The 12,363-nt window shown below is 39.0% G+C and overlaps 2 protein-coding genes across 2 annotated transcripts in view; both read right to left on the bottom strand.

Annotated features, from left to right (window-relative positions):
- LOC137084878 (complement C1q and tumor necrosis factor-related protein 9) overlaps positions 1–12,363 on the bottom strand; it is a 367,307-nt gene that overhangs the window by 251,145 nt on the left and 103,799 nt on the right. The window lies entirely within an intron of this gene.
- Positions 213–12,363, bottom strand: part of igsf11 (immunoglobulin superfamily member 11) — a 142,569-nt gene continuing 130,418 nt past the window's right edge. Inside the window, exons 4-8 of the mRNA XM_067451421.1 lie at positions 12,094–12,301; positions 8,836–8,991; positions 5,066–5,188; positions 2,771–2,918; positions 213–785 (exon numbers count right to left, since the gene is read on the bottom strand). Coding sequence (XP_067307522.1) covers positions 341–785; positions 2,771–2,918; positions 5,066–5,188; positions 8,836–8,991; positions 12,094–12,301 — 1,080 coding nt within the window. The 3' untranslated portion in view covers positions 213–340. The remainder of the gene's footprint in view (positions 786–2,770; positions 2,919–5,065; positions 5,189–8,835; positions 8,992–12,093; positions 12,302–12,363) is intronic.

A 12,363-nucleotide genomic window follows, 5' to 3' on the forward strand; every position in this document is an offset into this window, starting at 1 on the left:
CTGTATGAGTTTCTTTCTTCAGCTGAACACAAGGGAAGATATTTTGAAGAATGTCAGTAACCAAACAGTTAACTGGAGCCATTGACTTCAATAGTATTTTTTTTCCTACTGTTGAAGTCAATGGCTCCAGTTAACTGTTTGGTTACTGACTTTCTTCAAAATATCTTCCCTTGTGTTCAGCTGAAGAAAGAAACTCATACAGGTTTGAAACAACTTGAGGGTGAGTAAAGGATGACAACATTTTCATTTTAAAGTGAACTATCCCTTTAACGGAGCAGTTTTTAGTTGGCATCAGCTGAACTCGGTTATAAAAGAGTTTTTGTATTCGTCCATGTTCCCGTCAGACGAGGGACCCGGCTCTGCTTTGAGCGGGCACCATGACGGGGACCGCGCCCATGCGCTCGAGCGTGGCTTGGCTAACGGCGTAAGAGTGCGGTGTAATGGACGGCCTTAAACTCAGTGAGCCGTTGCTACGGGTCATCACGGGCGAGGGGGCGGAGTTTGTGGTGACCACCAGAGTTTTGGGCGGAGGCAGGGTGTGGCTCCCATTGGTGTAGGGCCGCGAGGGGGCGGTTCCTGCCGCACTGGACGTCCCGCCGGTGAAAGTTTGCCGCGTGTCGCCGTTGTAGCGCGTGTAGGAGTTGGTGTCGTAATTAGGCTTGGGGTTGTGCCAGTAGCGGCTGTTGTAGGTATTGGTGGAGGTCAGCGTGTCGTTCTCTGAGGACGAGGCGTCGGCCTGGAACGCTTTGACTGATGAAGATCTCTTCGGAGGGAGATCGTCCTCCCTGTGTGAGAGAAGCAAACAGAGGGAATAAAACAGAGCCTGTTTTTAAGGATGTTCCGCTGTGAAATATTTCATCCGCTAAATATTCATCGTCCACAGAGCTAATCAACTCTTTTGAGTCACTAAATCAGTGAATCTCAGAGAAACGATTCCTCAGTGAATCGCTCTTTTGAGTCACTGAATCAATTATTCACAGTTCACAAATCAGTGACTGGTTCCTCAGTGAATCGATCTTTTAAGTCACTGAATCAATGAATCCCAGTTCACAAATCGATTAATGATTCCTCAGATATATATATATATATATCCTTTGAAATAATTCTGCAACTGTCAGGTGTTATTTGACAAACATTTGTGTCTTGTACATGTAAACAATAATAATAATAATAATGAATAAACTGTAGCACGATGTGAAGGGGGAGGAGAATTAATTGAGAAGCACCCACTGAATCAATTAATCACAGTTCACAAATCAGTGAATGATTCCTCAGTGAATCGTTCTTTAGAGTCACTAAATCAATGAATCTCAGTTTACAAATCAGTCAATGCGTGCGTCTCATTCAGCTCCCTAGTTCAGAAATCAAGGCACTGATCAGGACATAAGTCAATGGGCTGACTCCCTGATCAGTACCCTGACTGAACTAGGGAGCTGATTGAGACGCACCCAATAATTCCTCAGTGAATCGTTCTTTTGAGTCACTGAATCAATTATTCCTCAGTGAATTGCTTTAGAGTCATTAAATCAATGAATCACAGTTCACAAATCAGTGAATGATTCCTCAGTGAATCGTTAATGGCTGACAGTGTTGTTATTGCTAACTTAAACTTTTAAAAAATTTATTTTGTTTATTGAAATAAAGCTGAAATCAAATATTAGATGAAAACTTTAAAATCTGATATGAGGAAGAGAAATCCAGACACAACACTGAATTATTGCAAACATCTGATTGACAGCATCACACAAGGTGACACTGGGTTTACATGCAAATTAATAAATTAATAATAAATAAAAAATATAATTGTAATAAAAAAATATATAAATTTTAAAATGGGGTTTAGGAATCATTGGAAATATATAATTTATTAAGCTGTAAAATATTTCAATCAGCTGAATCAATGAATCACTCACATGTGAATCGTTCATAAATGTTCTGAATGACAGTGTTCTTTTAAAATTAAATGTATTCAAAATCATTAAAATCTTGTTGTTTCATGCGTTTGGTGGTGTTAAATCAGGGGTCCCCAAACTCGGTCCTGAAGGGCTGCTGTCCTGCAGAGTTTAGCTCCAACCCCAATCAAACACACCTGAAACACATGTTTATAGGACCTAGTAAGGTATTGATTAGCTGGTTCAGGTGTGTTTGATTGAGGTTAAAGCTAAACACTGCAGGACAGCGGCCCTCCAGGACCGAGCTTGGGGACCCCTGTGTTAAAGGGGTGGTGTCATGCGATTTGACTTTTGTAACTTTAGTTAGTGTGTAATGTCGCTGCTTGAGCATAAACAGTATCTGCAAAGTTACAGCGCTGAAAGTTCAATGCAAACGGAGATATTGTCTTTTAAAGTTACGGCAGTTTATTGCCTACAAAAACGGCCGGTTTGGACTACAACGAGCTTCTTCCTGGGTTGGTGACATCATAAACCCTCGCTAGTCTCTGCAGATGTGACTTCTGCCCGTAATGGGAAGGGGTGTGGCGTTTCCAGGACAACCTGTGCTTGGCACTTCAGCCAATCAAAATACAGGAAACTACATTTGGCCATCTGACCAATCTAAGACCATTGCGTTTTTCAGAGGGATGGGCTTCAAAGAAGCAGGAAGCAGACGAGCCGTTCAGAGGAGACAGCGGTGTGGAATAAAGGAAGAATAGAAGAAAAATATGCGTTTTTAAAAAAAAAAAGACGTATGAACACAACCAAGCCTACAAAAAAAACACAGAACCACCCCTTTTAATGAACTCTAGATGAGCAGGTGATGTGTGTAGAGTCACCTGATCTCGTTGGGAATCTCCTCCTCCTCGTATCTGTGTTTGTTCCTCCAGTAGAAGAGCGAGACCAGCACCAGCAGAGAGCAGATGATGAGCGCCAGGACCCCGGTGGCGATGGTTCCTGCGATCAGACCCACGCTCTGAGGCTGCGCTGTCACAGACAGAGACAGAGGCGGCGGTCACATCTCAAGCATGTCTTAGGCCGGAGACACACTGCAAGCGTGGCGTTTTTTCTAGGTGCAGATCCACTTGTCCGTGCAACACTACACTCTAAAAAAATGCGGGACTAAAAACAACCCAAGTTGGGTTGAAAATGGACTAACCCAACAATTGGGTAGTTTTAACCCAGCGATTGGGTTGTCTTAAAGGGTTAGTTCAGCCAAAAATGAAATGTCTGTCATTAACTCCTCCCCCTAATGTTGTTCCACACCCGTAAGACCTCCGTTCATCTTCACACACAGTTTAAGATATTTTATATTTAATCCGAGAGCGTATGCAAGTGTATGCACACTATACTGTCCATGTCCAGAAAGGGAATAAAAACATCATCACAGTAGTCCATATGAGACATCAGTGGGTTAATTAGAGTCTCTTGAAGCATCCAAAATACATTTGGGTCCAAAAATAACAAAAACTACGACTTTATTCAGCTTTGGCTTCTCTTCTCAAATAAAGATTCAAACGGTTATGAATCAGTGTATTGATTCATGATTCGGATCGCCAATGTCACGTGATTTCAGCAGTTTGACACGCGATCCGAATCATGAATCAATACACTGATTCATAACCGCTTGAATCTTTATTTGAGAAGAGAAGACAATGCTGAATAAAGTCGTAGTTTTTGTTATTTTTGGACCCAAATGTATTTCCGATGCTTCAAGAGACTCTAATTAACCCACTGATGTCTCATATGGACTACTGTGATGATGTTTTTATTCCCTTTCTGGACATGGACAGTATAGTGTGCATACACTTGCATACGCTCTCAGACTAAATATAAAATATCTTAAACTGTGTGTGAAGACGAACGAAGGTCTTACGGGTGAGGAACGACATTAGGGGGAGGAGTTAATGACAGACATTTCATTTTTGGCTGAACTAACCCTTTAATCAACATTTAACCCAACCGCTGGGTTGAAACAACCCAATTGTTAGGGTTAGTCCATTTTCAACCCAACTTGGGTTGTTTTTAACCCAGCATTTTTTAGAGTGTACTGTCGTGCCGCGCTCTACTTTATTCCTATGGGTGACGTCAAGCGACTTTAAAGGAACACTCCATCGTTTTTATAAATAGGGCTTATTCAATGTCTTTCCTACATTTAGATATGTGGGCAAATGCATTTTTTGTCTCAATTCATGCATTGTTTTAGTTTGGCAGGGTCGCCGCTAGCTTAGCTTAGCATAATGAATGGAATCCTATGTTGCCAGCTAGCATGTCCAGAGTAAAAGTGATCCAAAAAAAACCCCCACCTAATTACTTCTTGTGGCCTGCGTATTCACAACGAGTACAAATAGAAATTTTTTTTTGCATTTTTGCCATTTTCCGTCAATACCATAGATATGTATGGTCAACAGGCCACTGCCGACATTGCTGTATCAATAGGCTATATATTTATGTTTAACATGAAGTATAGAGCTTCCCTAGCCTAGAAATCTAGACGCACCCTAGCGGCAGTAAATCTAATCTGCCGTGAGTGTCGTCTAGCAACTCTCAATACCCTTCTGAGCTGTAAATGCCAAACTCTGGTTGGGCCAATCACATCGTGTATAGAGTCGGTGGGCGGGGCCATAATGACGGCCGAATTGCGTTTGCGTGCTTCTAGTAAACAGAAACTGGCGAACGGCGGCGGTCTTTCAAATCAGCTTTGACCGCGACTCTGGAAGACTTGGAGTTAAGCTTTTCTCTGAGAAAAGAACAAAGAACGGCACTGAAGTCATTCTTAAGAAGGGAAGATGTGTTCGGAGTTTAGCCGACCGGATACGGCGAATGTTTAATCTATTAGCTCCCCTTCACATTGCTCTGACTGGTTGTAGCGCTATCCTATTGTGTGCAGAGGGAGTTTGAAAGACAGCCGTTTATCCCGAGCTGTCAATGGTGAGTTTCCAGACCAAACATCTTGATGTGGATCTGGCTTGTCAGGCTAGGACTCTCCTGTACATCAATAGCAGCAGCAGCGCCGCGTCAGACACGCTTCTGGTGTGCAAAAACAGAGGAATTCCAGGCAGCCGCCCCGCAACAGAAACACCATGCTTGCAGTGTGTCTCCGGCCTTACGGTGCTGCTGTGTGTGAGACTTACGTGCCACGACCTGCAGGTTGAGGACGCAGGTGCTCTTCCCGATGGCGTTTGACGCCGTGCACTGATACAGTCCAGATGTGCTGGTGCTGATGTTCCTCAGGGACACCGTACCCTGCATCTGATCTGAGGAGCACAGACCAAAAGCAGCAGTTCATGAAGACTTCTGACTCAACACGCCCAATAGATAACGAACTTGACTATTGTTCCTCTAGACAAGAAATATTTTATCTTGGTTATACGAATGTCACGGAAACATTCCATTTCATCATCATTCTCCAAACATGAGAATGATGGAACATTCCGGAACGTCCGAGTTACAGAACTGAACATTCCATGAATGCTGAATAAACAACGTTTGTGTGCTAATGTTTTGAGAACATTAGGATAACATTAGGATAACACCGGATAACTGAATGAACGCTCTATTAACGTTTGTTCATGATTTTGAGAGGACCTTGATAGAACGTTACATGTTAGCTGGAAAGTTATGGACATTCCTGGGAATACACTAGCCTAATTACTAAGTAATTTATTTACTACTAAGTATTCAGTGAAATATTTCAATGGCTAAATATTGACCGTCCATAGAGTGAATCGCTCTTTAGAGTCACTGAATCAATTAATTATAGTTCACAAATCAGTGAATGATTCATCATTGAATCACTCTTTAGAGTCACTGAATCAATGAATTACAGTTCACAAATCAGTAAAATATTCATCAGTAAAACGACCTTTAGAGTCACTGAATCAATTAATCAAAATGAATCGCTCTTTAGAGTGACTGAATCAATTAATTATAGTTCACAAATCAGTGAATGATTCATCAGTGAATCGCTCTTTAGAGTCACTGAATCAATGAATTACAGTTCACAAATCAGTGAATGATTCATCATTGAATTGCTCTTTAGAGTCACTGAATCAATTAATTATAGTTCACAAATCAGTGAATGATTCATTTTTGAATCACTCTTTAGATTCACTGAATCAATTAATTATAGTTCACAAATCAGTAAAATATTCATCAGTAAAACGACCTTTAGAGTCACTGAATCAATTAATCAAAATGAATCGCTCTTTAGAGTGACTGAATCAATTAATTATAGTTCACAAATCAGTGAATGATTCATCAGTGAATCTCTCTTTAGAGTCACTGAATCAATTAATTATAGATCACAAATCAGTGAATGATTCATCAGTAAAACGATCTTTAGAGTCACTGAATCAATTAATCAAAATGAATCGCTCTTTTAAGTCACTGAATCAATTAATTACGGTTTACACATCAGTGAATGATTCCTCAGTGAATCGCTCTTTAGAGTCACTTAATCAACGAATCAGTTTACAAATCAGTTCAAGGCTGACAGTGTTGTTATTGTTAACTGAAAATATTAAAAATGTATCAAAATAAAGCTTAAATAAATATTATATGAAAAACTTAATTTCTGATCTGAGGAACAGAAATCCATTATTGCAAATATCTGATTGACAGCATCACAAATATAATAACAGGTGACAATTGGGTTTACATGCAAATTAATAAACCGATAACAGTTCTTATATTAACATAAGACACAAGCAGATAAAACACTGATAAAGGCGTTTATGAAACATAAAGGCATGTTGATCTGGTTTTGCTTAAGTGTTTATAAGACCTAACATGTTCTTGATTTATTAAAATAATTACAAGACTACTGTACATTGACAGATTATGGATGAAGAAACACAGACTATATTTAAACAGTTATAAAACAAATGCCATTAAAGCAAGAAAAGTATTTTGTGAGTGTAGAAAATGGCCTCTAGATGGCAGCACAACCCCAGCTCAGCGCCGACCGAATCCCTGCTCCTGTTTGAGGAAGGAAGAATATCTCTCACAGCTGAGAAAGGTCTTTCAGGCCAAAGCAGATTGATTTATTAAGCATAATAAATATAACAGAACATCTTTAGAATAAGGCGACTGTACCGTTAAGATCCACAGACGTCAGAAATCATTCAAGAGTTAGTTAACCGTTGTTTGTGCGGGTGTTTTCTGTTCAAACGTCTCTGAATAAACCAGGCCCTATAGATTGATCAGGTCTGATGGAGAAGAACTTGACTATTGTGCTTCTGGATAAACATAAAACATCAGGGAGTTTAAAAACTGGGCTTGTTAAGGTCATATATTATATCATTAATTTAATTAATAATTAACTAAATATTGACTTTCCACAGAGCGAATATATATATGTGTATGTGTGTGTGTGTGTGTGTGTGTGTGTGTGTGTGTGTGTGTGTGTGTGTGTATGTGTGTGTGTGTGTGTGTGTGTGTGTGCTTGTATGTCTATATATATACCGATCAGGCATGACATTATGATCTAATATTGTGTCTGTCTTTTGCTACCAAAACAGCCCTGACTCGTCGAGGAATGGACTCCACTCCTGAAGGTGTGCTGTGGTATCTGGCACCAAGATGTTAGCAGCAGATCCTTTAAGTCCTGTAAGTTGCGAGGTGGGGACTTATTTGTTCAGCTCATCCCACAGATGCTCGATTGGATTGAGATCTGGGAAATCTGGAGGCCGAGTCAACGCCTCAAACTGGTTGTTGTGCTCCTCAAACCATTCCTGAAGCATTTGTGCTTTGTGTCAGGAGCATTATCCTGCTGGAAGCCAGAATACCGTTTCCATGAAAGGCTGAACACGGTCTCAGCAATGCTTAGGTAGGTGGAGCGTGTCAAAGTAACATCCACATGGATGGAGGACCCAAGGTTTCCCAGCAGAACATTGCCCAAAGCATCACACTGCCTCCGCCGGCTCGCCTTCTTCCCATAGTGCATCCTGGGGCCATGTGTTCCCCAGGTAAGACACACACACACACACCGGCCATCCACGTGATGTTAAAGAAAACGTGATTCCTCAGACCAGGCCACCTTCTTCCATTGCTCCGTGGTCCAGTTCTGATGCTCACGTGCCACTGTTGGTGCTTTCGGCGGGGTCAGAGGTCAGCATGGGCACCCTGACTGGTCCATACGCCTCAAACTGAGCTGCTCTGTGTATTCTGACAGCTTTCTATCAGAACCAGCATTAACTTCTGGAGCAGTTTGAGCTCCAGTAGCTCGTCTGTTTGATCGGACCACACGGCCCAGCCTTCGCTCCCCACGTGCATCACTGAGCCTTGTTATCCATATCACTGGTTATAATGTTATGCCTGATCAGTGTATATATAACACACTCACATATATTATATAAACAAACTTTTATGTTAGATGCAGTAAATCGATTGGACAGCACTGTGAAAATTAAAATTAAAACTTTATAATAAAAAGCTACTTTAAAATTTTTATAAAATTATATCATAATATATAAATAATACTAAAATAACACTGTCACATCAAACTATTATTACAAAAATAGCCAGAAACTCATGATGTGACCTCTTTAGATGGCAGAATGACTGTATCATTATTTGTAGAAATGATTTATGACGAGCACGAGTATTGAAGTGAAGCGACTGCACAGGGCCAGGACGTGTTTTATGAGAGTAAATAGAGTTCATTTTGATGATGACAGTGATAAAGCATCTTGGAGGAGTGTGTGGTGATTGTGTAGCCTTATTCTAAAGACGTCACAGTGTTCGGAGAGAGCGGGTCAAGTCACCTCACACACACACACACACACACACACACGCGGATGACCGGGGCGGGCAAAGGTCACGCCACACCAGGAGTCAAGAGCTGCGCATTTACCGGAGAACGTGGGGCAAAACGGGATCCCCACGGGCAGGGGTTTAGTACCTTGCATGGCATTGTGGGGCAGTTTGGGCACGGACTCCAGCTTCTCCCAGGCGTAGGTGGGCGTGGGGATGCCCTCGTCTGAACCACACAACAGCATCACATCACTGCCCACGTCCAGAGAGCCCTGAACACGACAGGACGGGATGGACGGAGGAACTGCAGAGAGAGAGAAATAAAGATCAGCGTCTGAATTTAAAGCAATAGTGATGTGTGCAAATAAATCATTTATAATAAACACTGCCATATTCCATAAAAAAATAAGATTTGTCAGTTTCGTGGTGACTTTAAGCGGCAGAATTGATTACCAGGGGTATTTGTTTTTATGTTTTTAAAGAGTAAATGACCTTGTTTAATGAATCTGCATTGTGTTTTATGTCAAATACTTTAAATTAACCTTACTCTCTCTTTTGAGTCACTGAATAAATTAATCACAGTTCATAAAACAGTGAATGATTCATCAGTGAATCTCTCTTTAAAGTCAATGAATCAAAGTGAACCCCCCTTTTGAGTGACTGAATCAGTGAATCACAAATCACTGAATGATTCATCAGTGAATTGCTCTTTAGAGTCACTGAATCAATGAATCATAGATCACAAATTAGTGAATGATTCCTCAGTGAATCTCTCTTTTGAGTCACTGAATCAATGAATCATAGATCACAAATTAGTGAATGATTCCTCAGTGAATCTCTCTTTTGAGTCACTGAATCAATTAATCACAGTTCATAAATCAGTGAATGATTCCTCAGTGAATCGCTCTTTTGAGTCACTGAATCAATTAATCACAGTTCATAAATCAGTGAATGAATCCTCAGTGAATCACTCTTTTAAGTCACTGAATCAATTAATCACAGTTCATAAATCGGTGAATGATTCATCAGTGAATCTCTCTTTAAAGTCAATTAATCAAAGTGAACCCCCATTTTGAGTGACTGAATCAATGAATCACAAATCAGTGAATGATTCATCAGTGAATTGCTCTTTAGAGTACCTGAATCAATGAATCATAGATCACAAATTAGTGAATGATTCCTTGGCGAATCGTTCCTTAGAGTCACTGAATCGATTAATCAAAGTGAATCACTCTTTTGAGTCACTGAATCAATGAATCACAGTTCACCAATCAGTGAATGATTCCTCAATTAAATGGTAAAATGGAAATGGACTGCATTTATATAGCGCTTTTATCCAAAGCGCTTTACATTTTTGCCTCACATTCACCCATTCACACACCGACGGCGATGTCAGCCATGTAAGGCGCCATCCAGCTCGTCGGGAGCAGCTGGGGTTAGGTGTCTTGCTCATGGACACTTCGACACTTGGTCAAGTGGAACCGGGGATCGAACCACCAACCTTCTGGTTTGTAGACAACCTACATGAACCACTGAGCCACTGCCGCCCTAATTAATTAAATAAATGAATCAATAAATCTGAACACTATAGCCTGTTGTTGTCAGCAGTGACCAATGATTGGCCACTGCATTCATAAGCTCATAAACACTCTTGATTTTCATATTTCACTTGACTTTAATCATGACAGCAGTTGTAGATTTAGGGACATTTTGTGTGCCTTGAATTTTGGTGTATTTTTTTGCCCCAAGCTGTTATAACCATCATAAGTGGCCTTTTTTGGCCAAAATAACCGGCAGAATAACTTTATGCTCATAGTCATAAATGTGTCCCTGAGAAACGGCATCTTCCTGCAGAGTGTTGTTTATTCATGCATCTGGTAGATGCTTTTATCCACCATAAGCAATCCGTCACAAAGCCAACAATATTTATAGTGTGCAATCTGTCAGGCTAGTGTACAAAAAAACAGCATGTGAAACAGTACATGTTATGCAACAATAAAGGCCATTGTCAGCTACTGTATCATATTCATAATTTAATCAGTGATGCCCGGATGTCATCTGAAAAACACTAACCCTTTGTCCGAAACGATGTGCTTTTTGAGTGTGCATCTATCCCATAAGGCCATGGGAGAGGGGCCATCATAGGTCACATGACAACCAATGCAGTTTCTATTACTTACCATCATCTATTAGTTATCATCGGCAACTAAAAGTACTAAAACATTTGAGTTCATTTAAATAAAGCCTAAATAAAACAATAATAAAAAATAAATTTCTATTACATTTAATTAGACATTAGATGACTTAAACTGGAGAAATAAACTGAAAATTATAGATTTTGCTTTGGCAATAACTAAAACAAGTTTAATTTGAAGCACTAAAATTAATAACTAGAAATAAAAAAGACTAAATCGGAACTAAATATAAATTAAACATAAATAGCAATATTTATAAAAAATATCTAACTAATAAAAAAACTTAAAAAGCTTGATAATAAAATAAAAATAAATAAAATGAGTTATTAAGTTAGCTAATTAAAATGAGCTTAATTTGAAGCACTAAAATGAATTAATAACTGGAAATAAAAAAAGACTAAATCTGATTTAAATTTAACTAATAAAAAACATAAAAATACAAATAAATAAATAAATAAATAAATAAATAAATAAATAAATAAATAAATAAATAAATAAATAAATAAATAAATAAATAAATAAATAAATAAATAAATTAGATGACTCAAACTTAATATAAATTATACATTTTGCTTTGGCAAATAACTGAAACAAGTTTAATTTGAAGTACTAAAATGTATAACTGGAAATAAAAGACTAACCCTGAACTAAAAAGAAATGAAACATAAATAGTAATATTTATAACAAACATAATTCATAAAAAAACTTAAAAGCACAATCAATCAATCAATAAAACATTAGATGACCCGACTTACTGAATGAAAATGAGAAACTTTGCTTTGGCAGCTAACAAAAATTTAAGTTGAGGCAAATTAATAACTGAAAAACAAAAACTAAATCTGAACTAAAAATAAATCAAACATAAATAATAATATTTATACATAAAAAACATAACAAAAAAAGCACAATGCAAAATGACAAAAAATGAACTAAAATGAAAACTGATATAAAATATAAAAACACTAGTTCAAAATATAACTATAATAGTATATAAACACTAACAATTTTTGCATTATTTAATCAAATTTTGTGTCGAAAATTATAGCAAAACAAATAAAGAAAGAGATATTAAGATCGCACTGTAGTTGAGCACATTGCATTGTGGGATACAGCAATCCTGGCAAATATGCAAATGTGTCCATCATGCAAAAGTGGCACGTTTAAGCACACAGAATAATGCCCAGTACACCGCCGTCCTGAGAGAGACTCACCCAGCACCGTGAGGCCGATGACTCCGATGTTTCGCCCTCCGCGGTCGGGCAGATTATTGACCAGGCACTGGTACGTCCCCGTGTCAGACAGCTGTGTGTTATTGATGAAGATTGAGGCACTTGTGCTGGGCATGGTGGACACGAAACCCACACGCCCGTTCATGTGATTGGCTAAACTGAAGACCTGTCCTCCCTGATAGATGATCACCTGTCAACAAACACACACACACACATTACAACATATTAAAAACTTAAAGGGTTAGTTCAGCC

The sequence above is a fragment of the Pseudorasbora parva genome, chromosome 8 (genome assembly GCF_024679245.1).
Source record: "Pseudorasbora parva isolate DD20220531a chromosome 8, ASM2467924v1, whole genome shotgun sequence".
In the NCBI taxonomy this organism is placed as follows: domain Eukaryota; kingdom Metazoa; phylum Chordata; class Actinopteri; order Cypriniformes; family Gobionidae; genus Pseudorasbora; species Pseudorasbora parva.